The sequence below is a fragment of the Ovis aries genome, chromosome 1 (assembly GCF_016772045.2).
Source record: "Ovis aries strain OAR_USU_Benz2616 breed Rambouillet chromosome 1, ARS-UI_Ramb_v3.0, whole genome shotgun sequence".
Lineage (NCBI taxonomy): Eukaryota > Metazoa > Chordata > Mammalia > Artiodactyla > Bovidae > Ovis > Ovis aries.
Window position 1 is genome coordinate 53,929,393 of NC_056054.1, and position 27,411 is coordinate 53,956,803.

Sequence of the window (27,411 nt, forward strand, 5' to 3'; positions counted from 1 at the left end):
TCAAATAGTGCTTCCTCACGCAACCATATGCAAAAATAGAGTGGATGAATGAAGTGATTTTCCCCTTGCCTGTCGCTCTCTCTTCTTAATAGGGGGAAAATCTGTTCTCTGAAGCCTTCCCTGCCCCCCAAGAGAAGATTGCTTTTTCACATCCTTTTGACCCAGAATTGGTCACAGGCCCATGCCCATAATGCAGAGGACGGGAAGGCAAGTATTTGGCATTTTCAGCATCCGAAAAGAGAGCAGGCTCTGCCTAAAAGAAAGAGGGCTGTTGAGTAGGGATCAAGGACTGTCTGCCAAAGGAGGCTGGGAGGAGGGCAAAAGAGGTGGCCCTGGCAGGACTCCAGTGCCCCCCATCCTACCTCCACTAAGAGGTAGCTCCATTCTTCCTCCGTATAGAATTCTGCTCGAATAAACTTCCATGGATAAACAGCATTTGTACCCCTTTGCTGAAAACTCAAATACCTAATATACTCAGTTAGTCAAGATTATTTATTTACTATTGCATTCCCAACATCTAGGACAGTTCTTAGCATGTAGGAGGAGCTTGTGTTCATTTCCTGTTGCTGCTATAGGCAGTAAAGAATCTGTCTGCAATGCAGGAGACGTGGGTTCGATTCCTTGGCAGGAAGATCCCCTGGAGAAGGAAATGGCAACCCACTCCAGTATTCTTGCCTAGAGAATCCCATGGACAGAGGGGAGTTACGGTTCATAGGGTCTCAAAAACAGAGTCAGACATGACTGAGCACACGTTACTATTGTAACAAACTTGGTAGATAAAAATATCACAAATTTGTCGTCTTACAGTTCTGGAGGTCAGAAATCCAAAATGGGTTTACTGGGCTAAAATCAGGGTGCCACCAAGTAACACTCCTGGAAGAGCTATAAGAGAATGCTTTTGCTTACCTCTTTCTGCTTCTACACGTTTCCCGCATTTCTTGGCTTGTAGGCTTCTTCCAGCAATGGCATCTCTCTGACGTCTTCTTCTGTCTCACATCCTCTCTGATTGTGACCTTCCTGTCTCTCCCTTATAAGGATCCTCGTGGTTATATTAGATGCACCCAGATAAACCAGGATGATTTCTCCATCTCAAGAGCCTTAACTTAAACATATCTGAAAGACACATTTGCTATGTAAGATAATGTATTCACAGCTTCCAAGAATTAGGCAGTGAGCATCTTTGAGGATGTGGATATCATTCTGTCTAACACAGAGCTCAATAAATATTTGTAGGATTGTTGAATGAACAGTAAAGTGTCAGCATTGGGTGCTGCTTTAGACAGCATCTAGTCTGACCTCCTACAAGGTCTAAGAATCTCTTCACTGGCAGACAATTATTCTGCATCTGCTTGAATACTTCTGATGCTGGGGGCTCTCCACTTTCCAAATCAACCCTTCCACAATTGGACAGCTGTGAATCTTAGACATTTAATCCTTTCTTCCTTACCTTACTTCTGCCCTTCTATAATTCCAATTAAATATGTGGTGGTGGTGGTGGTTTAGTCGCCAAGTCGTTTCCAACTCTTTGTGACCACACAGACTGTAAGCCAGCCAGACTCCTCTGTCCATGGGATGTTCCAGGCAAGAATACAGCAGTGGGTTGTCATTTCCTCCTCCAGGAGATCTTACTGACCCAGGGGTTGAACCCACATCTGCATTGGCAGGCAGATTCTTTACCAACTGAGGCACCTTCTGCCTTTCTTTCTGGAGAGTTCTATACATTATATCTTTTATATGACTGTTCTTATCATATTATGGAGAAAAAAACTGACTTACTGTATTTATCACTTAAAAATCTTTACTTTGCACAGCTGCATCTCAGTACAAAAAAGATAAAAGACAGCCCCGTATCTTCAAGGGGGTTATTGTGAAAATGAATCCTAGGCATAAAATGATACAGTTAAAGTTAAATGAGGTCATTCTTGTTAAGTGCTCAGCATTGTGCCTGGCATGTAACAAGTGTTCCAAAAAATGTTACCTGCTCTTGTCACTGTTCTTACCATGCACAGATGCTTTGGGTCAAATGACTCATGTACCTGGAGTTTGCTGATAGAGCAGTGACTGGAGAGGGCTCAGGGAGGAGGGAAAATGGGAGGACAGGCAGAATATATCAATAAACACATTTAGGCAGGACTTCCCTGATGGTCCAGTGGTTAAGACTCCATTCTTCCAATGCAGGGGGCAAGGTTTCGAGGAACTAAGAGCTCACGTGCCTCATAGCAGGGTCAAAGGAAAAAAAAACTTAAGGCAAAAGGAAGGCACTTCAGGCTGGGCAAACATAGTAAGCAGGGAGTCAGAGGCCAGATTAAATGAGTCAAGTTCTAGGAAAATTAATAGACTCATTTGTCTTATATAGAGTTGCTTGGGCAAAACAACATGAAGTTTATCCAAGTTGTAGATTGCAGCTGTAGATAGCAACTGCCCCACAGTCTCTCCACGTTCTCTCTTCCTGAGCCCTTCCTGGGACTTGTAGACTCTATAGCCTAATGGTTTCAGGTCCAGGGAGTGTTTCTAATGAAAAGAACACTTCTTTCAATCTGCCTCTTTGATTTCCGTCTCCAGCTGGGAGGTCACCTTCAGCTCCTCTTTGCTCTGTGCTCAGCGACCGCTGTGTCCCACTCCTCACCCAACCTTAACCCCTAAAACCTCAAGGAACTGAACACAGATGTTCAGTTGGATTATAACAAGCATAAGAGAAGTTGAGGCAAGGTCAGAGCTGGACTGTGGGCATGTGGATGGTCCCTGGAAGCTGTTGTGTCTGTGTTAGTGATAAGCATGAAATGCTTCAGATCACTGAGAAAGCAGGGGCCACATCTGTGACAGGCAGAGGACTCAGAAGGAAGAGGAACAGGAGGAGTTAGCAAGGAGTCCTTCCAGCCTCCACTTGCTCACCCCATTCAGATCTGCCTTCTCCCAGCCTTACTTCCTTTTAACAGAAAGCTGTGTACTGCTCAGTCCCTCAATCCTGTCCAACTCTTTGTGGCTTTGTGGACTGTAGTCTGCCAGGCCCCTCTGCCCATGGTATTTCCCAGGCAAGGATACTGGAGTGGGTTGCCATGCCCTCCTCCAAGGGATCTTCTTGATCCAGGGATCGAACAAGAGTCTCTTGCATTGGCAGGCAGATTCTTTACCGCTAGTGCTGCCTGAGAAACCCCTTTGACAGAAGGATAGTGGGACAAAGGATGATGACTCCAGGCAATATTTTTCTCCTTAGAAAATGCATAAACACACATGAAGTGAAGTGGAAGTGGAAGTGAAGTCATTCAGTCGTGTCCAAGTCTTTGCGACCCCATGGACTGCAGCATGCCAGGCCTCCCTGTTATAGTATGTTTTATTCTGATAATTAACTTGATTGTCCCTTTTGCTGAGACTGTCTCATAAGGAGTTGTAACCTCATGGCACCAAAGTACAAAGTACTCAGGAGAGACTAGTGCCACTGTAGTTCCCAATGACTGGCTCTAAGCTTTGCCATCCTATTTCTTTTATACAAAGAATCAGAAGACAAAAGTTCAGTTCAGTTCAGTCGCTCAGTCACGTCCGACTCTTTGCCACCCCGTAGACTGCAGTACACCAGGCCTCCCTGTCCATCACCAACTCCCCGAGTTTACCCAAACTCATGTCCATCGAGTCGGTGATGCCATTCAACCATCTCATCCTCTGTCATCCCTTTCTCCTGCCTTCAATCTCTCCCAGCATCAGGGTCTTTTCCAATGAGTCAGTTCTTAGCATTAGGCAGCCATATTATTGGAGCTTCTGCTTCAGCATCAGTCCTTCCAGTGAATATTCAGGAGTGATTTCCTTTAGGATGGGTTGGTTGGATCTCCTTGCAGTCCAAGGGACTCGCAAGAGTCTTCTCCAACACCACAGTTCAAAAGCATCAATTCTTCTATGCTCAGCTTTCTTTATACCCAACTCTCACAACCATACATGACTACTGGAAAGAACATAGCCTTGACTACATGGACCTTTGTGGGCAAAGTAACGTCTCTGTTTTTAATATGCTGTCTAGGTTGGTCATAGCTTTTCTTCCAAGAAGTAAGCATCTTTTAATTTTATGGCTGCAGTGATTTTGGAGCCCCGCAAAATAAAGTCTGTCACTGTTTCCATTGTTTCCCCATCTATTTCCCATGAAGTGATGGGACCAGATGCCATGATCTTAGTTTTCTGAATGTTGAGTCAGCTTTTAAACTCTCCTCTTTCACTTTCATCAAGAGGTCCTTTAGTTCTTCTTTGCTTTCTGCCATAAAGGTGGTGTCATCTGCGTATCTGAAGTTATTGATATTTCTCCCAACAATCTTGATTTCAGCTTGTGCTTCATCCAGCCTGGCATTTCTCATGATGTACTCTGCATGTAAGTTAAATAAGCATGGTGACAAAATACAGCCTTAACATACTCCTTTCCCAAATTGAAACCAGTCTGTTGTTCCATGTCCAGTTCTAAGTGTTGCTTCTTGACCTGCATACAGGTTTCTCAGGAGGCAGCTAAGGTGGTAAGATTTCTCAGAAGGCAGTTAAGGCAGGTAAGACAAAGTGGTAAAGGCCAAATAACTCTCCTTGGTAAGACTCTAGTCAGGTGTGACTTTATGGTCAATATTCACTTTAAATGAGATGAAATCAGGATGAGAACTTGACTTCCTTCTTTGAACCACCAGCCTTGCACAGCCCTGGGGCCATGTCTGGAATGTGAAACCAAGACCAAGTGTTTCGGCCATTGTCTTCCAGCAATGACTTGAGTTGGGCATGTTTTTGAGCTGATGAAAACAGGAACTTATAGAAAAATGTCAGGAAAAAGCCTCTTTCTTTAAAATTTCTTGTTAGAGACACCAACATTTCAATTTATACATAAACAAAGAAAATACCATTCCTCCTCAAGAACTAGATCTGTAAACCACTGTTTAAAGTAGTTGATGTAGAGAGACTGCAATTTAGTAAGATGGGAAAAAGGCTAACCTCACATCCCCTATATTTTTTCCTCCTTGTTTACTCAATTATACAAGTACTTCCACAACAAGCAGACCTCTAATTGTGTACACTTCAGTGACAGAGAAATGGAACTCGCTGTAAAATAGATTCTTGGGTGCAACTAAATTACATACCACTTCTCATACTTCTTTTTTTAATTGCCCATTACTTTAAATGAAAACATGCTTTAGAAAAGAACTGTAAACACTCAAAGCATTTCTCAAGGACCAGCTTCCCTTCCTCCTGCTGATACAATAAAGCTGTGTTCCATTTTCCAATATTCTCCAGCTGAAGGTCTGAGTTATTTCAAAACTGCATTCATGGTTCTCCCAGAAAAACTTGAGAGTTCCACTTCCAGATCACTTGACAAGCAGAATCCAGCTTCAGTCCCTCTTTTAGCAAATGAATCTACCTTCGTGTCTATTCATGTGACATGATGAGTATTCCCTACCCTCATGTAGTGAAGTCGCTCGATAACGCTCTGTTCTCCTCACTTGACACACAGACAAGTCATCATGCCCATCACGCTCCTGGGCAGCAGGAGAGGGGTTAGAACATGAGCTGGGGCATCAGGAAACCCCACTGGCTGTAGCCTCCTGCACAGTCCACCTAAGCCTTCTGAGCCTGAGTTTCCTTATCTGAAAAATGGGAAATAGCAAACCTGCTTACCTCCTAGTGTCTTCTAGGGGATCAGATGAGATCACACATGTTAAAAGCACCCCAATAGCCACTCAAATAGCAGTTCCAATAACCATTTTAAAAACTGTTCCTGTGAGGTGTTTTGTTGCTTTTGTTCCTTAACTGGCATGAAGAAAAAGAATCCAAAAATCTCATTTTCAGGTTCCATTTTCAGGTCCCAAGATGGGAAAATGGTACTATTTTGGTTGTTCTTTTTAAATTGTTCTTTCTTCCTGTTAAGAGTCTGGTTCTCAGTGAGATGAACCCTTCTGAGAACTCCAGCACACTTTTGTGCCTCAACCCCAGCCCTGCTTCACTGCCGTTGCTTCTTATAAGCAGAGATAGTGTCGTTTGGACAAATTTAAATAAAAAATCCTCATATGTTAGCTTTTATGATTTTCCCGGAATGTAGGTGATCTACATAGTACTAGCCAAAGTGTGAAAAGGTTAGAAAAGATGCATCCTCCTATTGTGTCAGAAACTACAGAATCTCTTTGAAATCCATTTTCTTAGATTTAAAAAAAAAAAAACTAGACTGATATCTGTGCTCAGTGACAGAGAAAGAAAATATTTTTTTCCTTACAATATTTGTGAATTTTGGAGCAAACAATTAATCTTCACTGTGCCATTTTATTGTTATGTGAAACCTCTTTCTCATAATCCCACTTGAAGCTTGAATCCCACAAAGAAAACTTTATGCCATGAAACACACACACTGTTTAAGACAAACAGGAACTAGGAAAACACTCCCCAAATGACCTACTACTTCTCTCTCCTTCCCAGGGGAGGTTTTGTTTTGGGGTCCCCAAAAGGATTTTTAAAAATCAACTTTGGCGGGCTTCCCTAGTGGTTAGGAGAGTCCACCTACCAATGCAGGAGACACGGGTTCTATCGCTGATCTGGGAAGGAGCACCAAAGCCTAGGCACCACAGCTACTGAGCCTGTGCTCTGGAGCTCAGAAGCTTCACCTACCAAGCCCAGACACCACGACTGCCGAAGCCCAGGCACCCTAGAGGCCATGCTCTGCAACAAGAGAAGCCGTCGCAATGTGAAGCCCACAGACGACAACTAGAGCAGCCCCACTTGCCACAGCTAGAGACAGAAAAGCCTGCACAGCAAGGAGGAACCAGAACAGCCATATATATATATATATATACATATATATATATATATATAATGTATATATACATATAAAAGTATTTTTAAAAATCAACACGGTCTACTGAAGGAGGGGCAGTAGAGGACCTGATTACATGACCACCCCCACAGTAAGAGGATGCTAATGTAGAATCTAGCTTGGTATCAGGGCACTGAAGTCAGTTCTCAGCCCAAATCTGGGCAGCAATGGAAGCTCAAGTACTGACATCCCAATCCAGTGGTACCACAGTACCTCAGTTACATCATTCCTATCAGGGTTGCAGCAAGGATCCAGTGAGATCATACCAGCAGAAATGCTGCCAGAGCTGAAAAGCACTGTTTAAGTGACAGCCTCATCTTATGACATGATCTGCTTGTGACAATGCCCTGGTCCTGTAACCAGGAACAGACACCATGCTGCCATCAAAGCATGTTGAAGAACGCACGTAATGCCTTATGATTGGTGAAACATCTGTGAAGCTCTGTTGTTCTGTTTTGATCTTGCCCACAAAAATTCAGTGATTCAAGGAACTGGGATGACAAAACATCCATACCTCAAGGTGGAGATGTAGGAGCACCAACCCAAAAGGAAAATATTCACACACACCAAATAGCTGCTCTTCTGACAAAGAATACCAGGATCCATCCAGCCTTGCAGAAGTAGCTTCTTGCCTATACATCCACACAGGGAAGCAAAGTGGAATGCAGGTTGCTTTTACTCTCCTCCTGCATCTGGCATGACTGGGGAAGAGAGACAGAGACCAAAATACACGTGTAGTCCAAATCCAGCTTCCTCATAAAGCCATCAGTCCTTTCCTGATGTTCTAAATGTGTCAGGAAATTTCTCACCATCAATTGCCAACCTATTATCAAGTATCTAGCACAAAAAGACGTGGCAACCTGAGTTGGTTTGGGGGCCAGTGGTTTTGCTGCAGTTCTTCCCACCTTCTCCAGTATTAACTGCATCATCGCAGGCTTTGTCTTGGCCCCATACTCATGAGTCACAAATGGCACTTACATAAATCCTTACCTATATTTGTAGTGTCTGTCTTTGTCAGTTTGTTCAGTTGTCCTTCCTGCCCCCAAATTCTAGCTTAATAATGTAGAGTCTTCTATGTCTCCTTGTACCTACAACACTTAACCACTCATTCAGACTTACAGATGACAAAGAGTTGAGTGGATGGAGCAGCAGCAATGTAAAAGGCTGTAACCCCCAGAGGCACCCACAGGCACCCACAGGGCAGAAACAGTGGGTTGTGTTTTCTCCAAGAGCCCCTCACTCGAGATGCAGCTACAGTGGAACTGGATATCAACACCTTATCAGCCATTTCTCCTAGAGGCTTATTTAACATTTTGTTTATATAAAGCTTTTGTATAACCTTATATAATTTATATAACCTTATATAATTGACTTTCTGAAATTAGTGCTTTTACGCAAAACACACCTAGCATTTGAAAAGAAAGAAGGTAAGGCTGAGAGCCTCTGGAGGCTGTGTGGCATCTTTTCACCAAAACCAGAAGTGGTTGCCTTTCACTACTTGTTTCTCATGTGTGTGTGTGTGTGTGTGTGTGTGTGTGAGTTCAAATAAATCTTTTCTACAAAAGATTCACACTGGAATCATGAAGTTTATTGAGCATCGCTGGAAAATAACACCCTCCAACGAAACATCCTATTCACCTGTGTCGTTCACCTATTCATTTCGTGTCAATGAGTGCAAGGCAGCGCATTCCTGAAAGAGAGCTTTTGGCACTTGTGTCTATGCCCCCAGAAGCCTGTTCACTATCAGTGCATTCATGGAAATGAAGCTGGGGCTCATTTGAGGCATTTGGGCAAACAGAATAGAAGGCTGTGAATAAGTGCTATGGATATAAACAGGTCAGACTCAAGAGACCACATAGAGGTCAGATAGGCCCTTGTATAACCTGGTGAATTTTTTTTTTTTTTACTTTATTTTACTTTACAATACTGTATTGGTTTTGCCATATATTTACATGAATCCACCACGGGTGTACATGCGTTCCCAAATATGAACACCCCTCCCACCTCCCTCCCCGTAACATCTCTCTGGGTCATCCCTGTGCACCAGCCCCAAGCATGCTGTATCCAGGTGCATTATTTTATGAATTCAGATTAACCCTAAACAAACTCCCAAGACATGATAGCCAGATGCAAGAAATGTCTGATAGAGTTTGGTATATAAGGTGGGTTTAAGTCTAATAATTCAATAATAATAATAATAAAAATTGAAGGAGAGGACTCAGGGTCTCCTCTTACCATTACCTGAATATATTCAATGTCTGTTTGAAAGCAATAATTAGAGTCTGATTAAACAGTCCTTTTCCAGCAAAGGCTATTGAGCATCTTTCTATGTAGCTGTATCATAGGTAAATGTGTGAATTGCTTCAATTAGGTCCCTGTCTCAAGTGGGCTTCCCTAGATGCAGAGCTTTCCATGAAGATTTCTGTGAGTGTGATATTAGGTGTGCTCTTGAGAGAGAGGAACAGATGCAAGAGAGGGCCGCAAGTGAGGACAGCTAGGTATTAGCTTCAGCTTGATCTCAAGGTGACCACTGGGGAGCTGCTTACACCAGAGTCATCCCAGATTGAGGGAGGGCCCAGACCCCTGAGTGCTCTTAGCTGCAGGGGGAGAGTGCAGTTACATGAGCATGAGCTCTAGACACAGCCCAGGCTGAAAGCACAGGCTCTGTTCCTCACTATGTGACTATGTGTGCATGCTCAGTCCCTAAATATGTCCTACTCTTTTGTAACTCCATAGACTATAGCCCACCAGGCTCCTCTGTCCATGAGATGTCCCAGGCAAGAATACTGGAGTGGTTTGCCATTTCCTTCTCCAGGGGATCTTCCTGACCCAGGGATCGAACCTGAGTCTCCTGCACTGACAGGCAGAGTCTTTACTGCTGAGCTACCTGGGAAGCCCTTGGCCAGTTGAGCAACAGGACACTTGCAGATCCATGATGGTAGCTAAGCTGATGGGACTGAATCTCTAGAAGCCAGGCTATGTGGTAGGGGATGTGGTTTTCATCCCAACCCTGGCCTCACTAAGGACATGACAGCATGGTCATGAACCCCTCACGTGACCACTAACTATCAATTTCCTCATCTGTAAAATAGGGACAGGGGATGGTAGAAATGGATTAGACCATCCCTATACTTCCAAAATGAAATGATCTCAATAACAGAAGTAGGGGGAGGCTCACTGAGGAATAATGGACTTTTTTTCTATTCATGGAAAGGAGTTCATTAATGTAAATGTGTCCTTGAATAACCACTCCATTGATTCTTCTTCTCTCACCTGGAATAGCTCTAGATACACAGGCAAATCTAAGAAGACAGGCAGTAAAGTTGCCCTGAAGGCATATGTTCTAAAAAAGGATGGCAACGCTCTGTTTTCAGACAAAGTGCTTTTGTGGCAGTTTACCTAAAGGGAGCATTAATGTAACCCAGCAACCTCATTTAACTGACTCCTGTATCGTAGCAAATTAGAGGCAAGAGGCCAGAGTAAAGCATGAGCCAAAGGTTGTCCCTGAAAAACTATACCATCTCTAGGGAGAATGGTTTGGGAAAATCTATCAGCTTATAAATATGTTTATTCTTTACACAGCCTCTTCTCTGGGAATTTATCCTACAAGTATATACATATGAAATGCCATTTATGTGAGTTTATCCTTTGTTCTACTTTTTCAAAAATAGTCCAAGATTGCAAGCAACTCAGTGGTCCATCAGTAAAGAACTAGTTTGAAATAATAACAACTATGGTACCTTCCATTCAGTAGAATACTGTGTAACCAAGAACATCTGTACTGGTACAGAAACTTCTCCAGAATATATTGATAAGTGAGAACGCAAAGGGAAGAATAGCATTATCATAGATTAGCATGTGTTTTATAAACATATGTGCATATGTAATGTTTGCTTCTTTCTGTGTAATGGAGGTGATAAGATTCTATACTTATGCTCAAGTGTAACCATAGATATCTGGAAGTCAACTTTTGTGTATATGGAAAGATACAAAAAAAAAAAAAAAAAAACCCTGTGAGTGGTTACCTATAAGCAATGAGGTAGTGAGAAAATGGGGTGTATGGAGACATAGGTAGGAGTGAGGAATCTCACCAGCACCTTTTTTAAAACAAAATTTTATTGGAGTATAGTTACTTTATATTGTGCCAGTTTCTACTGTACAGCAAAATGAATCAGCCAAACATATACATATATCCCCTCCCTTTGGATTTCCTTCTCATTTAGGTCACCAGTCATTAATCACCATTGCCATTTTACACATTTTCTTTATGGATTTTTCACCAAACACCATGTATTTTTCTGTAAGGAGAATGGAGTAACTGTTTGATTGAAAATGAAACTGAAAATTTTAAAAGGAGGCAATCAGATCTGGTCATTCCAACTTCCTTTATTTCATGCTTTTGTTCTGGGATTAGCAAACTATGGCTGGTGATTAAACAGTGAGACCACATGGCTCCCAATGCTGAAAATGTTTACTCTCTGGTGCTTTCCAGAAAGTTTGCTAAGTCTAGCTGTAAATCATGGAGTTATTTGTGAAGCAGCTGTGACTCCACCTATCAGTGAGCTTCAAGTCCTGAAGGGTTTTGTCTTCTTTACATCAGCTTTCTGACCACAGGTAGTTATGCACAAAGGGGAAAAAAGGCATGATATTGTACCAGTTACAAAGAGCATTAACTCTGGACACAAAGAGCCCAGGTTGAAGCCCAGGCTTTTTTCCTCACTATGTGACCTTGAGCAGCTAACTTCTTGATCTAAGTATGGTTTTCATCTGTAAAAGGTGGGCAGTTATGGTACCTCTTTCACAGAGCTGTTTGGAAAGTTAAGTATATTCATGTCAGCAAGAAGTTTAACACAATGCCTATTGGTATTATCATCTAATATTTTGATTTTTTTTTATAAACAGGGTGATGACCAGTTAAATGTGTTTGGAGAAGACACCATGGGAGGTGAGTTTCCTTTACTGATCAAACTAAAGTTGTCATTTTAGTAGCTCTGAGCATATCTTTTTTATTAAACACCACCAAGAGATAATAACCTACCAAGAGCATGTACTTTTTTCCCTCAGCCAGGGATCACGATTATGATTGGAATTCTGGATTTCTCCCCTCTTGGTCCATGCAAAGAACCAAAGTGATGCCTTACTAAGTGATGTATTTCCTCACCTCCCAGAGGACATGAGCCCCGAGATGCTCAGTGAAGAGAGGATGCTCAAAGAGTTCATGTTCTTTGTAACTGGTAAAAGTGTTTGAAAAACACAACAGTCAATCCTCTTTGGAAGATTCACATATATAAGAGCACAGCAAGGCTCCCACATGTTCTGCAGGAAAGAGAACTGGCTAACTTTAATTCAACATTCTTCAAATTTTATTAGAATGCGAAAGTCCTTTTCCTGCATAATGTTCCTCCTCTGTAGGGTACCATTGGGATACAACCTAAGAATCACCCAAATTATACTACTTCATAATTTTGTCACATTAAAAGTCTTGCCAAAACTTAAAAAAAAAAAACTGTTATTAGCTCCACATGGAACTGAAAATAGAAAATTACATAAATTTGACTTTGTCCAAAGAAGATAAGGTTTATGATCGCTCTAGGAAAATTACCTTCTAACATTTCTACTCTGTAATAAATGTTGTTATAATTATGGTCCATGGAAATATATTTACATTGACTGTGAGTGCATACAAGTAAATGAATTGGCTTTCTAAACAACCCCAGCTCTAATCCTGCTGATCCATGAGCATGAGATGGTAGATAGAGTGTCATTTGATGATAATGGCAAGAGCAGTATGTGAAGATTGCAGTCACCCAGTGACATCATGGTGATTCATGGGAAAAAGGCACTTAAACATGAGCCAAGTGCAAATAATCAACTCAGTCCCAACTGGAGAGGGATTGATGGATTGCTGAATAAAGTTTCCTTTTTTCCTGGTTACAGAATTAATACACATTCATGTGGAAATTTTTTAAGGTAGAAAATAAGAGCCATCTAAAACCTTATGACCTAAATAGTCACAGTTAACAGTCTGGTTTATTTTTATTCCAGTGTATTGTCTATATACCTATTTTTACATAGTTGAGAATACATGGGTATATACAAACATTGTCTCCTATATTTTGTGCTTATCATAACATAAGCATGTTCCCATGTCATTAAAAACTTCATATAAACTTAATTTGTAATGATCATATTATCTGAATGTATCATCATTCTTTTTTAAATGGACTAATATAGAACCATACTACTAATAGTAATAATAATAACAACCAGTTTCATACATTATAAATAGATTAAAAGTTGCTCAACTCCATAAAAGTACTCTAAAAACAAGTAAACTGAAAGTCTGTAGAACTTGAGATGACTATTTGGCCCAACATGTTGAGAGCATTAATCTATCTGCCTTAATGAAAATGAAAGTGAATATCACTCAGTCGTGTCCAACTCTTGGCAACCCCATGGACTACACAGTCCATGGAATTCTCCAGTCCAGAATACTGGAGTGGGTAGCCATTCTCTTCTCCAGGGAATCTTCCCAACTCAGGGATCGAACCCAGGTCTCCCACATTGCCTTAATAGAAGGCTCCAGATAATATAGAATTTTCTCATCACCATGGGCTATTCTGTAAAGAGAATGAAGCGTCTGTTTAATTTAAAAAAAAAAAAAACAGCCCTTTAGTGTGAAAAACAAATGGTTGCAAAGACCCCCAAGTTCACCTTTTGTTTCTATTTCCAGCTCTTTCTCCCTTTTCTTCTTCCTCTTCTACCCTCAACTCAATTCTTCAGGCACCACTCTCTCCCCTTTCGTACTGCCCCCTCTCTCTATCTCTGTCTCTCTCTGGTGAAGTTGGGCCTTTCACTCACTTAATAGTGGATTCCTGCCAAAATGTAGCACTGTGTATATAAATAAACACCTCCTGACACCACATAACTGGAAATCTTTTAGGGCTCCACAGACTCTATAGGGTTTTGCACTTTGCCAAAAATCCCTAATCATTTCTTTGTCTTAAAGCAGTGGCTCCCAAGATTTAGTTCTCACTCACCACCTTTGTAATTTTTGTTTCATCTCTATGCTCTATTCTATATGTATTATATAGATATAGATAGATAGATAATACTGTATACTATAATACAGAATAGAATATTATATAATACTATGCTACACATTATAAAACCAGGGTTTCAATACAGTTTTTCTTGCTGTATAACTAAAATTATTCTTATTTTAAAGGTTTCATGGAGGACTTGAAAAAGTGTAAAATTATTTTCATGATTGGTGAGTAACAGCTCTCAAATTTTCAGTTGTAACTGCTGATAATAACAATGTGGTAAAGAAGGAAGACTATTCATTTCTCAACCGTGTTTGAAGCCTTGCACCTTTTTTAGTCAAGATTATACCCCTGAGGATTCCATATTTTTCCTTTCATTTATACAGTTTTATATTGCTCTGGCTCTGTGTCTTTTCAGTGGAGACAAAGCAGGAGTCTAAGGAATGGCAAACTCCTGAATTCAGTTCTACGATAATAAAATATATTATAATCCCGTGGGTAAGAGGATGCCATCTGTTAAAATCTAACACTTTTCTGTTTGAACAATGATCTGTTCCTCCCTGAACTATATACATCAGTGACCACATATTCAAATATACCTTAATAACCATACCCTGCATTCCACGTAGCTAACAACAAAAAACAATCTTGTTTGTTTTATGCTCTCATACAGTGAAACTCATTGGGAAACTCATTATGGGATGAAATTCATTTGAGCTTAACCAGCATTTTCTGAACGTTTATCAAGTTCCGAGTTATCTCCTTTAATCCTTACACAATCCTATAGGTTGGCAATCCATCCCTATTACATATCAATTACACAGACAAGAAAAGCAAGCCTCAAAAGTTTAAGGAACTTGTCCAAGGTCATAGAGCTAATTAGTGTGAGAGCCAGATTTCCAGTTTTTCTCATGGGAATAAATGGGTCTAGTTGTGCAGCATTCAAACTACATAGAATAGGACAAAGTATTGTCAGAGAACCTCCAAAAACTTAGTGCTTTTCCTTCTAGTTCCTGAAGTCTACAGAAAAGTTAATACACCCACCTGTACACTTTTCAGAAAATACCTATTTATATTCAAAAATAATGAAAAGGTCCACACCTCCTCAGTGAGTGGCGGGGGGCGGGGGCGGGGGGACAGTTATCCGCTCCCTAGGAAAATAATCAGATATACTTAGAATCTTACACTCTGAAGTCAGGATGCTTCCTTGGAAATCTCTCAGTACATCTCCCTCGTTTTCAGATGAGGAAACTGAGTCCCAGAGACTTTAAGGGATTTGATCAACGTCATTCTAACAACTGGTGGGAGAAAGGAGAGCAGGGCCCGTGGCTGTAGTTCCCCATCCCAGGGCCTTCCACATCCCACCACCAGCTTATGTGGGTCGCCACCCCGACTGTCCACCACGTTTAATCATCCGCCAGCTGCTTACTGAGTATTGGACCTGTGCCGGACAGTGAGCGGGGCTCACAGAGCTTCCATCTGAGGGGAAAAAGAGAATGAATCAAATTATCACCACAAACCTTGAAAAGCATCAGGAAGGAAACAAAGAGCTGAAACAGCAAACAAGTTGGGTGGAGTGTTTGGGGTGAAAAAATGGGTAATCAGGAAAGGCCCTACGGAAGTGACATTTAAGCAGGCAACTAAAGAAAGCGGCGGGTGACTGAAAAGATTAGTAGGAGGTGAGAGGAAGAAGAATTCTAGCCAAGGGAACAGCGTGTCTAAGTACTGAGAACTCTTAAGCTCAACTGAGTTTTGTTTCTGACCTTCTCGTCTCTAGCTGACCTTAGTCCAGGGAGTGGGAAGGACTGTTGCCACGCTTACTTCACACTCTTTTCAGAAAGTTGAAGTACATTATATCTACTCCTTACTGAAGAGAAGCGCGTCATCATAATCTCAAAGGAAACTCCCCTTTCCACACAAATTTTAGTTAATTACCTGGGAACCTAGACTATACACAATAAATTATACTCTTTCTGTTCAGCTTTTATCTTAGAAGCCAAATTAGGAAGAGGGGAGACTTTCTAAACTTGAAGTTCAGGAATCCAAAGGTTGAGTCTTTAATATCACATAGAAGTCTGTATTTTTAATAATATAATAAGAAGCTTTTAAAAATAGTACAGCATATTTTGTGGTGGTTGTTATTGTCTCTGGGAATAATATTATTTCAGATTCACCTGTTGTTTAGCACTGTTGTTGAATTTCAACTGTATTTTCAAATACTGCTTCTATCTAGCCAGGTCTAGCTAAAGAGCTCAGCTGACCTGTTATTAAGCTTTGCGCCCTTCAGAAAATGAAATAGTATGATATAAATATGGCATCAGACCAACCTTAAGACCCTCAAGGGTCCACACACCATACTAAGAACCACTTCCCTGAATAAAGGAATTGGTTTTATATGTATATGTATATATACCAACCAAACTCTCTTGTACTTCAACTTGTTATTCAGTCACTGTTATAGTAAAAAAAAAAAAAAAAAAGATTTCAGCTTACTGTTTGCACTGTAGAAGGTACAAAGCAACTGCAATAAAAGAAAAAAAGATGGTTCTTCTTCTAGGCTGTTTACTGGATTCTGCTTGAAAATTAACACCTTTGTTCTAAATACAGTTAAGCCTTGAATAGCACAGCTTTGTACTGCCCAGAACCACTTATGCACTGATTTTTTTTTTAATAGTAAATACTACAGTATTACCTAGCCCAGGTTGGGTAAATCCACTGATTTGGAATCATGGAGTCATAGGAACCAAGTATTCAGAGAGCTGACAATCCAAGTCATACATGGATTGTCAATTGTGTGGCGGGGGGTGAGGGGCATATAGCACCCCTATAGCTCCCCACCCATTGTTCAAGGGTCAACAGTACTTTCTCAGCAGATGGCAGGATGGTATTTTAAGGCTATATTGTTCCAGGCCAATTTGTAGCTCGTAAAAATACTCAGGATGTCGTCAATACACCCATAACAGTTTTGATGAGCTTTAATCCACAAACTGGTTTTAGAAAAGGCAGAGGAACCAGAGATCAAATTGCCAACATCCACTGGATCGTCGTTTTTTTTGATGATCAAGCAAGAGAGTTCCAGAAAAACATCTATTTCTGCTTTATTGACTATGCCAAAGCCTTTGACTGCATGGATCACAAAAAACTGTGGAAAATTCTGAAAGAGATGGGAATACCAGACCACCTGACTTGCCTCTTGAGAAATCTGTATGCAGGTCAGGAAGCAACAGTTAGAACTGGACATGGAACAACAGACTGGTTCCAAATAGGAAAAGGAGTACATCAAGGCTGTATATTGTCACCCTGCTTATTTAACTTCTACGCAGAGTACATCATAAGAAACGCTCAGCTGGATGAAGACCAAGCTGGAATCAAGATTGCCGGGAGAAATACCAATAACCTCAGATATGCAGATGACACCACCCTGATGGCAGAAAGTGAAGAAGAACTAAAGAGCCTCTTGATGAAAGTGAAAGAGGAGAGTGAAAAAGTTGGCTTAAAACTTAACATTCAGAAAATGAAGATCATGGCATCTGATCCCATCTCTACATGGGAAATAGATGAGGAAACAGTGGAAACAGTATCAGACTTAATATTTTTAGGCTCCAAAATCACTGCAGATGGTGACTGCAGCCATGAAATGAAAAGATGCTTACTCCTTGGAAGGAAAGTTATGACCAACCTAAATAGTATATTAAAAAACAGAGACATTACTCTGCCAACAAAGGTCTGTATAGTCAAGGCTATGGTTTTTCCAGTGGTCAGGTATGGATGTGAGAGTTGGACTGTGAAGAAAGCTGAGCGCCGAAGAATTGATGCTTTTGAACTGTGGTGTTGGAGAAGACTCTTGAGAGTCCCTTGGACTGCAAGGTGATCCAACCAGTCCATTCTGAAGGAGATCAGCCCTGGCATTTCTTTGGAAGGAATGATGCTAAAGCTGAAACTCCAGTACTTTGGCCACCTGATGAGAAGAGTTGACTCATTGGAAAAGACTCTGATACTGGGAGGGATTGGGGGCAGGAGGAGAAGGGGACGACTGAGGATGAGATAGCTGGATGGCATCACTGAACTGATGGACGTGAGTTTGAGTGAACTCCGGGAGTTGGTGATGGACAGGGAGGCCTGGCGTGCTGCGACTCGTGGGGTCGCAAAGAGTCAGACATGACTGAGCGACTGAACTGAACTGACCTGAACTAAATCCACAAGAATCAGCTTCCCCTTTTCCACATGTCTTCCCCTTTTCCACTCCACCCACACGAGTCTTCAACCCCAAGCCCACTTGCACCGCTACTATCTCTTGACGTTCCCTCGCTTTTGCCAGTCCTCTCTCTTAAAATGCCTTCTCCCCTGGCTAATCCTGCTCCAAGGTCAGGTCTCTGTGTGAAGTGAAAGTCACTTAGTCGTCTCCAACTCTTTGCAACCCCATGGACTACACAGTCCATGGAATTCTCCAGGCCAGAATACTGGAATGGGTAGCCTTTCCCTTCTCCAGGGGATCTTCCCACCCAGGGATCAAACCCAGGTGTCCCGCATTGCAGGCGGATTCTTTACCAGCTGAGCCACCAGGGAAGCCTGTCTCTGTGAGGTCTTCTCTAATCTCTAGCCTTCCTCCTCTGTGCTCCTCCATCCTTGTGTCTGCATCACTCATTTAGATGCCCCAGAATGACTAATATTTGCTGGAATAATGAATTTTTTAGGAAGCAGTGTGGTCAGTTTCCATAACAACTGAAATAGCAGTTAGAATTCCTGGACTGGAACTGACAGACAGGTTGCTGCTGTTGTAGCTGCTTCTGGCAGGATAGCTTTTAGGTTAATTGCGAGCGTAATCAGACACTTCTTATACCATATGGCTGCTGCCTTCTTACAGAGAACAAGCAACACCAACTCTTCTCTATCCCCAAGCTGGCTATTTCTTGCTCATTTGCAAAATAGTTTTAAGTGGGGGCAAGTAATTGCACTGCCTGCCATCTGAGTCAAAAAAGTATTCAGGGAGAGTGTACCATCCGGACCAAAGGAGAAAGTGACGGTGATGGACCTAGTTAGCCCTTTGAATGTTGTGTGACTAGTACAACCTCTTTGTTCATGGAGAAGGGAGTTCCATCCCTATTTATAGAGAAATGCCTTCCAAAGAACAGATAAGGGATCTCACAGGATAAAGCCTGATGATCAAAAGGATTGAAAAAGATTCTAAGGTTGTTCACAAACAAGATATAAGGACAATGCTGATGTACAAGACTGGGATGCAGTCATTGTCGAAAAAAGAAAATTATTCGGAAAATGTAAAAATATCGTAAAGAGCCTCATGATATCCCATTAACCGGCTCCTACAGTTTTTCACAACCTTTTCTGGTACACTTCTTTCCTTTTTTCTTTTATAAATCTCTCGATCATTATCCTGCTATTCTCCAATCTATTTTGGCTTCTTTTACTCTTCTCTGCTTCTCATGGCCTGCATATTCCCCAAATGTAACATAGCATCAGTTCAGTTCAGTTCAGTCGCTCAGTCGTGTCCAACTCTTTGTGACCCCATGAATTGCAGCACGCCAGGCCTCACTGTTCATCACCAACTCCCGGAGTTCACTCAGATTCACGTCCATCGAGTCCGTGATGCCATCCAGCCATCTCATCTTCTGTCGTCCCCTTTTCCTCCTGCCCCCAATCCCTCCCAGCATCAGAGTCTTTTCCAATGAGTCAACTCTTCTCACCAGGTGGCCAAAGTACTGGAGTTTCAGCTTCAGCATCATTCCTTCCAAAGAAATCCCAGGGTTGATCTCCTTCAGAACAGACTGGTTGGATCTCCTTGCAGTCCAAGGGACTCTCAAGAGTCTTCTCCAACACCACAGTTCAAAAGCATCAATTCTTTGGCGCTCAGCCTTCTTCACGGTCCAACTCTCACATCCATACATGACCACAGGAAAAACCATAGCCTTGGCTAGACGGACCTTAGTCAGCAAAGTAATGTCTCTGCTTTTGAACATACTATCTAGGTTGGTCATAACTTTTCTTCCAAGGAGTAAGCATCTTTTAATTTCATGGCTGCAGTCACCATCTGCAGTGATTTTGGAGCCCAAAAAAATAAAGTCTGACACTGTTTCCACTGTTTCCCCATCTATTTCCCATGAAGTGATGGGACCAGATGCCATGATCTTCGTTTTCTGAATGTTGAACTTTAAGCCAACTTTTTCACTCTCCTCTTTCACTTTCATCAAGAGGCTTTCCCATTAATCCCTACCCAAAGCCTTGGTAGAAGTGCTTCAGTTTGGACAATCATCTCATGTTGCAGGTAAAGTGAGAGACTTTAGAGTTCAGTTCAGTTCAGTCGCTCAGTTGTGTATGACTCTTGTGACCCCATGAATCGCAGCACACCAGGCCTCCCTGTCCATCACCAACTCCCAGAGTCCACCCAAATGCATGTCCATCGAGTCAGTGATGCCATCCAACCATCTCATCCTCTGTCGTCCCCTTCTCCTCCTGGCCTCAATCTTTACCAGCCTCAAGTTCTCTTCAAATGAGTCAGCTCTTCACATCAGGTGGCCAAAGTATTGGAGTTTCAGCTTCAACATCAGTCCTTCCAATGAACACCCAGAACTGATCTCCTTCAGGATGGACTTATTGGACCTCCTTGCAGTCCAAGGGACTCTCAAGAGTCTTCTCCAACACCACAGTTCAAAAGCATCAATTCTTTGGCACTCAGCTTTCTTTATAGTCCAACTCTCACATCCATACATGACCACTGGAAAAACCATAACCTTTACTAGACGGACCTTTGTTGGCAAGTAACGTCTCTGCTTTTTAATGTGCTGTCTAGGTTGGTCATAACTTTCCTTCCAAGAAGTAAGTGTCTTTTAATTTCATGGCTGCAATCATCATCTGCAGTGATCTTGGAGCCCAGAAAAATAAGGTCAGCCACTGTTTCCACTATTTCCCATCTATTTCCCATGAAGAGATGGGACCAGATGCCATGATCTTCGTTTTCTGAATGTTAAGTTTTAAGCCAACTTTTTCACTCTCCTCTTTCACTTTCATCAAGAGGCTCTTTGGTTCTTCTTCACTTTCTGCCATAAGGGTGGTGTCATCTGCATATCTGAGGTTATTGATATTTCTCCCGGCAATCTTGATTCCAGCTTGTGTTTCTTCCAGTCCAGAGTTCTCATGATGTACTCTGCATATAAGTTAAATAAGCAGACTACTGGCATGATAATCAAGACGTCATTCAATGGCTGTGGCTTTCAGGATAGCAGGAACACAGGTGGCCTTGTGTATTTTGGTATTGGTGTTCATCCACTGCTTTTAGAGTAAGCTTTGGGAAGTGCTTGTGCAATAGTTTGTGTTATTCTGTGCATTTTCTAACCACTGCCCTACTTGTCCTATTTACTTCCTGGGGAAAGATTAGACAAATGAGATTTTTTGCTTAAAATCTATTATCTCAATGCCTGTCATTTTACTGTGGTCTATTGTGATTTCACAGTTGACCTCTTATTAAAGAACAAGAATAAATCTAATTTTTAATGAGGATTTTCTTGGAGATCAGGTTAACATTTTTGGTGGAATTGACTCGGGTATTTTGTCAAATTACAAATGGAAACCAAATCTGATTATTTTATCTTGATTGAGCTATAATAGAAACCAATATTTATTGCACACTTAACACACAGCAGGCACTGTATAAAATGCTTTATAATGTTATCTTGCTTAATACTTGTATCCACTCTCTGGAATATTATCACCATCCTATTTTTCCAGTAAGACATCAGAGAGTTAAGTAATTTGCCAGTAAGTGGTGGATCCAGGGTCAAAAGCTTGGATTTTATTATTAACAAAGATGTTGCCAGTTGTTTTCCTTGAAGTGACCAACTTACTTTATTACTTTTCTAGAAAATGTCTGCCAGATATTCAAGTCTGAAAAAACAGAGTTTTATCTGTTATTCAGTCTTTCAGAAGGTAAAAATGGCATTCAACTAAAAAAACAACTAGTTCCACAACTCAAGCAATCACACAGTGCTTTTCTTGAGAAAACCATTAAATGTACCTGGTGTGCTGAAATATCTACACGTCTTCCCATTTTGTCACACAAAATATTACAGTGACAAGTATTTAAGGGTCAAAATTAAACTTTTTCATTGCATCATCAAGAGCATTCTTAAGTAAAACTGGCAGTTTTTTTTCTTCCTTTCTTTCACTCTGAGTTTCTGGTGGTGAAGAATACTAGAATAATTGGCTTTTATTGGCACCACAGGTGTACAGCCAGTGCTTTTTCACCATCAGTGAAAAGCAAATAACCTCTTAGTGTTGTAATGAAAACAGGGGACCAGAGTCTGTGAACCACACTTCGAGAACCCTAGGGTTAATTGGATTTGGAGGAGCATTGTTGAGCAGCTATATGAAACCCCAGACTTAGGGTTTGGAAGATCTTGGAGGAAAATAGTCCCTTGTGCCTTGTTTTTCCTTGTCTTTTGAAAAGCAAAGAACCTTACAAATGGGAAGAAGTGGTCAGGGAAAAGGGGTGCGTCTCCTGAAAGTCCCCATTTCTCTGGGCTCCTGTGGGTCTGGAAAGGTTCTGAATGTTTCTCTGTACCCAGTGGTGCAAGGGAGGCCTGAAAGGAAAGTGTGGGTGCTTGTTAGAACTGGGAAAGAAGAATGCATCAAGAGGTCCAGTAGGAAACTCCAGAACAGGGGCTGAATGGAAGGTAGAGGGGACACCTCAGGGACCAACAGCACTGGCAAGACTAGGACCAGAGAAAGAGCAAAGAAAACCCTCCAGATGGGAGACAGCCCTGACTTGGAGACGGAGCTCTGAGCTTGTCTAAGTCCATTTGGGCTTAGACATGGCATAGACTAAAAAGCAGAAACTTATTTCTCACTGTTCTAGAGACAGGAAATGCAAGATCAGAACATCAACAGATTCAGTGACTGGCAAGAACCCATGTCCTGGTTCCTATATATCCATATTCTCACACTGTCCTTACATGGTGGAAGGGGCTAGGGAGCTCTCTGTGGCCTCTGAGCCACCAGGGAGGCCCCAAATAATAGATAATAGCTTAAATGTGATTATTGTTGTTTAGTCCCTAAGTTGTGTCTGACTCTAAATTATTCACCGCTTCATTATGTTATGTCGTTGGTCTATAACATTCAGTTCAGTTCAGTTCAGTCGCTCAGTCGTGTCTTACTCTTTGCGACCCCATGAATCGCAGCACGCCAGGCCTTCCTGTCCATCACCATCTCCCGGAGTTCACTCAGACTCACGTCGAGTCCATGATGCCATCCAGCCATTTCATCCTGGGTCATCCCTTTCTCCTCCTGCCACCAATCTCTCCCAGCATCAGAGTCTTTTCCAATGAGTCAACTCTTTGCATGAGCTGTCCAAAATACTGGAACTTCAGCTTTGGCATCATTCCTTCCAAAGAAATCTCAGGGTTGATCTCCTTCAGAATGGACTGGTTGGATCTCCTTGCAGTCCAAGGGACTCGCAAGAGTCTTCTCCATCACCGCAGTTCAAAAGCATCAATTCTTTGGCAGTCAGCCTTCTTCACAGTCCAACTCTCACATCCATACGTGACCACAGGAAAAACCATAGCCTTGACTAGATGGACCTTAGTTGGCAAAGTAATGTCTCTGCTTTTGAATATGCTATGTAGGTTGGTCATAACTTTTCTTCCAAGGAGCAAGCATCTTTTAATTTCATGGCTGCAGTCACCATCTGCAGTGATTTTGGAGCCCAAAAAATAAAGTCTGACACTGTTTCCACTGTTTCCCTATCTATTTCCCATGAAGTGATGGGACCAGATGCCATGATCTTCGTTTTCTGAATGTTGAGCTTTAAGCCAACTTTTTCACTCTCCTCTTTCACTTTCATCAAGAGGCTTTTCAGCTCCTCTTCACTTTCTGCCATAAGGGTGGTGTCATCTGCATATCTGAGGTGATTGATATTTCTCCTGGCTATCTTGATTCCAGCTTGTGTTTCTTCCAGTCCAGCGTTTCTCATGATGTACTCTGCATAGAAGTTAAATAAGCAGGGTGACAACATACAGCCTTGATGTACTCCTTTTCCTATTTGGAACCAGTCTGTTGTTCCATGTCCAGTTCTAACTGTTGCTTCCTGACCTGCATACAGATTTCTCAAGAGGCAGGTCAGGTGGTCTGGTATTCCCATCTCTTTCAGAATTTTCCACAGTTTCTTGTGATCCACACAGTCAAAGGCTTTGGCATAGTCAATAAAGCAGAAGTAGATGTTTTTCTGGAACTCTCTTGCTTTTTCCATGATCCAGCAGATGTTGGCAATTTGATCTCTGGTTCCTCTTCCTTTTCTAAAACCAGCTTGAACATCAGGGAGTTCGTGGTTCACTTATTGCTGAAGTCTGGCTTGGAGAATTTTGAGCATTACTTTACTAGCATGTGAGATGAGTGCAGTTGTGCTCATGACCTCAACACCTCCCAAAGGCCCCATCTCCTAACACCATCACGTGGGCCTTTAGGATTTAACATAGGATTTGGGAGAAAGACACAAAGAACTGGACTATCAGGATTTCTGACTATCAGAAATCACTGGATTAGGCTAAGAAAACCCACACTAGACTTGGTTGAGTTTCCACTATGAAGAAAAAACACGCAACTCATGAGTTAGGCTGGGTTCACACAGAGAAATATTCCCATGTGACTCCAAGGCCCAGCTGCCCTAACTGTGAGAGATCATTCCATTCTAGACAGAGTCGCCTGATCACCACAGCTCTTTCTCCCCTGCAGGGGCCCAGGTGTGTGCTGACACTCACTCTGACCAACACCTTTATTTTCAAAATCCAGGCCATTCAAGATGGGAGTAATGGAAGAGAAACATTGGGCCACTTTCCAAGACAACCTCAGATACATTTACATACCAATGGATATCTTCCTAATGTTGGAGAAGTGCAGGCATTTTGTGCTGACAATGCACCTACTTAATTATATAAACCTTTTCACTGCAAAAAAACTCTAAGTATGGTTTGACTAGAACAAAACACTTTCTTCACTTAAACAGATCAAATTAATAAAGGGTTCACTATGCTTAAAGAACTGTGAGGTTCAAAGAGGCATTAAACAATCCTTAGAACACTGCATGACATGGCATAAGGGTTTTTTCCCTTGTTTTTAAAATTATTTCCTCAAAGGAAATAAAAATGTTGCTGAGTTAGTGGAGTCCTCCAGGAGGACTAATTATTGCTAACAAAGGAAAGAACACAGGTGAGTAAGTTTCACCAGGTAAAGTGAAGATCTCATAGCCTCATACTCACTGTCTCCCTTCTCACTTATTGAGATCTTTTTGAAAATGTCATTAACTTACAGACAGAGTCACCTGGTGAAGTTTTAGGTACTGAGCCTGTTCACTCAGTCAAGGCTATGTCTTCAGGCTTAACTCACTGAAAGCCCCCTTTTGCTTGTTCCAAGACGCAGAAAGAATGATCAGTGGACACTGGCAGACACTACAGACTCAAAACCCAGCCCTGGTGATGAGAGTACACCCCAAATCCTGTTTGTGTCCAAGCCATGTGTGCCCTTGAACCTATCCCTTAGCCTCTGTATAACATAATTGTTCTCTGGTTTGTGGGTTGTCCACTGAAGCTATGAGATTTTATTATATCTTGAGTCTGCACCTCCAACAGTCTCGTCATGGTTCTGCCCTTATGTCTTTAGCTGTAGTGGATCTTTTCTGGTAGGCTTAAGTCTTTTTCAACAATGGTCATTCTGTAGAGTGATATGATTTTGGTGCGCTCATGAGAGGAGGTGAGCTTAGGGTCCTTCTACTCTGCCATCTTGGACACTCCCCTCCCAGCCTCTCTGGATTTCTTTTACATGGCAAGATAATACTGGTCTCTGTTCATCCCAAGTCTGAGTAGCCAATGAGTTAACGCATTGCCAGTTGTTTTCTCGATTGGTACAATAGAGACATGACCCCACGGAAATGAAGTGTGAAGGCACCTGAATAAGCCAAAGTCCCCATCCTCTACCCCAAAAATAGTTATTTTATTTACCTCGTAGCAGTATTAAAACTAACAGGTAATGGAGACTTACTATGTTCCATACAGTGTGGCATCTTTATACATATTATCTTATTTAATCCTCAGACCAATCATCAGTACTCATATTCTTCCCCATTTTACTATTGAAGGAATGGTTTAGGAAGGTTTAGGAAGGTACTATTTAGGAAGGTTAAGTAACTTTCCTCTCAGAACAAGTTTTTCAGATTTCAAAGCACATGCTCTAGAAGCATATGTAAATATATGATGCTGCTGCTGCTGCTAAGTCGCTTCAGTCGTGTCCGACTCTGTGTGACCCCGTAGATGGCAGCCCACCAGGCTCCCCCGTCCCTGGGATTGTCCAGGCAAGAACACTGGAGTGGGTTGCCATTTCCTTCGGAGGCCAAAATCTAAGTGAAGTTGTAAGAATATGGTAGATGAGGGAAGAGTTTGCCAAAATTATTTTAGTAAGTACTTCAATTTTCCATTTTACTTTGTTCCTTTACATCCAGCTATTGATGTCTGAAAACAATGACAAAATAATGACAAATGCGTATCGATGAAAAAGAACTCTGAGTGCCCAGCTGTGTCTCTCCCAGTTATGTGAAATTCCATTTTTTGTAAAAGCACCTTTTTAATTTTACTTTTTTAATTGGAGTATAATTGCTTTACAATGTTTTATTATTTCCTGCGATACAATAGCGTGAATCAGCAATATGTAAACATATGTCCCCTCCCTCTCGAGCCTCCCTCCTGCATCCCTCATCCCACCCCTCTAGGTCGTCCCTGAGCACCAAGCTGAGCTCCCTGTGTTATACAGCAGCTCCCTACTAGCTATCTGTTGTACACATGATAGTGCATGTAAGTCAATGCTACTCTCTCAGTTCATCTCACCCTCGCCTTCCCTCTCTGTGTTCACAAACCCATTCTCTCTGTCTGCATCTCTATTTCTGCCCTGTAAATAGGTTTATCAGTAGCATTTTTGTAGATTCTATACATATGCATTAATATACAATATTTATTTTTCTCTTTCTGACTTACTTTACTCTGTATGACAGACTCTAGGTTCATCCACATCACTACAAATGACCCAGTTTCATTTCTTTTTTATGGCTGGGTAATATTCCACTGTATATATGTACATCCTCTTTATCTATCATCTGGCAATGAAAATTTAGGTTGTTTCCATGTCCTGGCTATTGTAAATAATGTTGCAATTAGCACTGGAATACATGTGTCTTTTTGAATGATGGCTTTCTCAGGGTATATGCCCAGGAGTCAGATTGCTGGGTCATATGGTAGTTTGATTCCTAGTTTTTTAAGAAATCTCCATAGTGTTCTCCACAGTGGTTGTATCCATTTACATTCCCACCAGCTATGCAAGAGGTTCCCTTTTCTCCACATCCTCTCCAGCATTTATTGTTTGTAGATTTTTTGATGATGGCCATTCTGACCAGTGTGAGGTGATACCTAATGAAATTCTGTATTAACTTCAAAAAAGAAAGCAATTTGAACCCATGAAATTATTTGAATCATTACCGAACCCCTCCCAAAGCACAATGAT

The 27,411-nt window shown here is 41.6% G+C and overlaps 1 protein-coding gene across 2 annotated transcripts in view; it reads left to right on the top strand.

Annotated features, from left to right (window-relative positions):
• The window catches only part of AK5 (adenylate kinase 5), a 272,560-nt gene that overhangs the window by 186,682 nt on the left and 58,467 nt on the right, over positions 1-27,411 (top strand). For both annotated transcript variants that reach the window (XM_004002092.6, XM_042249944.2), the window contains exons 9-10: positions 11,720-11,762; positions 14,046-14,090. In XM_004002092.6, coding sequence (XP_004002141.4) covers positions 11,720-11,762; positions 14,046-14,090 — 88 coding nt within the window. The remainder of the gene's footprint in view (positions 1-11,719; positions 11,763-14,045; positions 14,091-27,411) is intronic.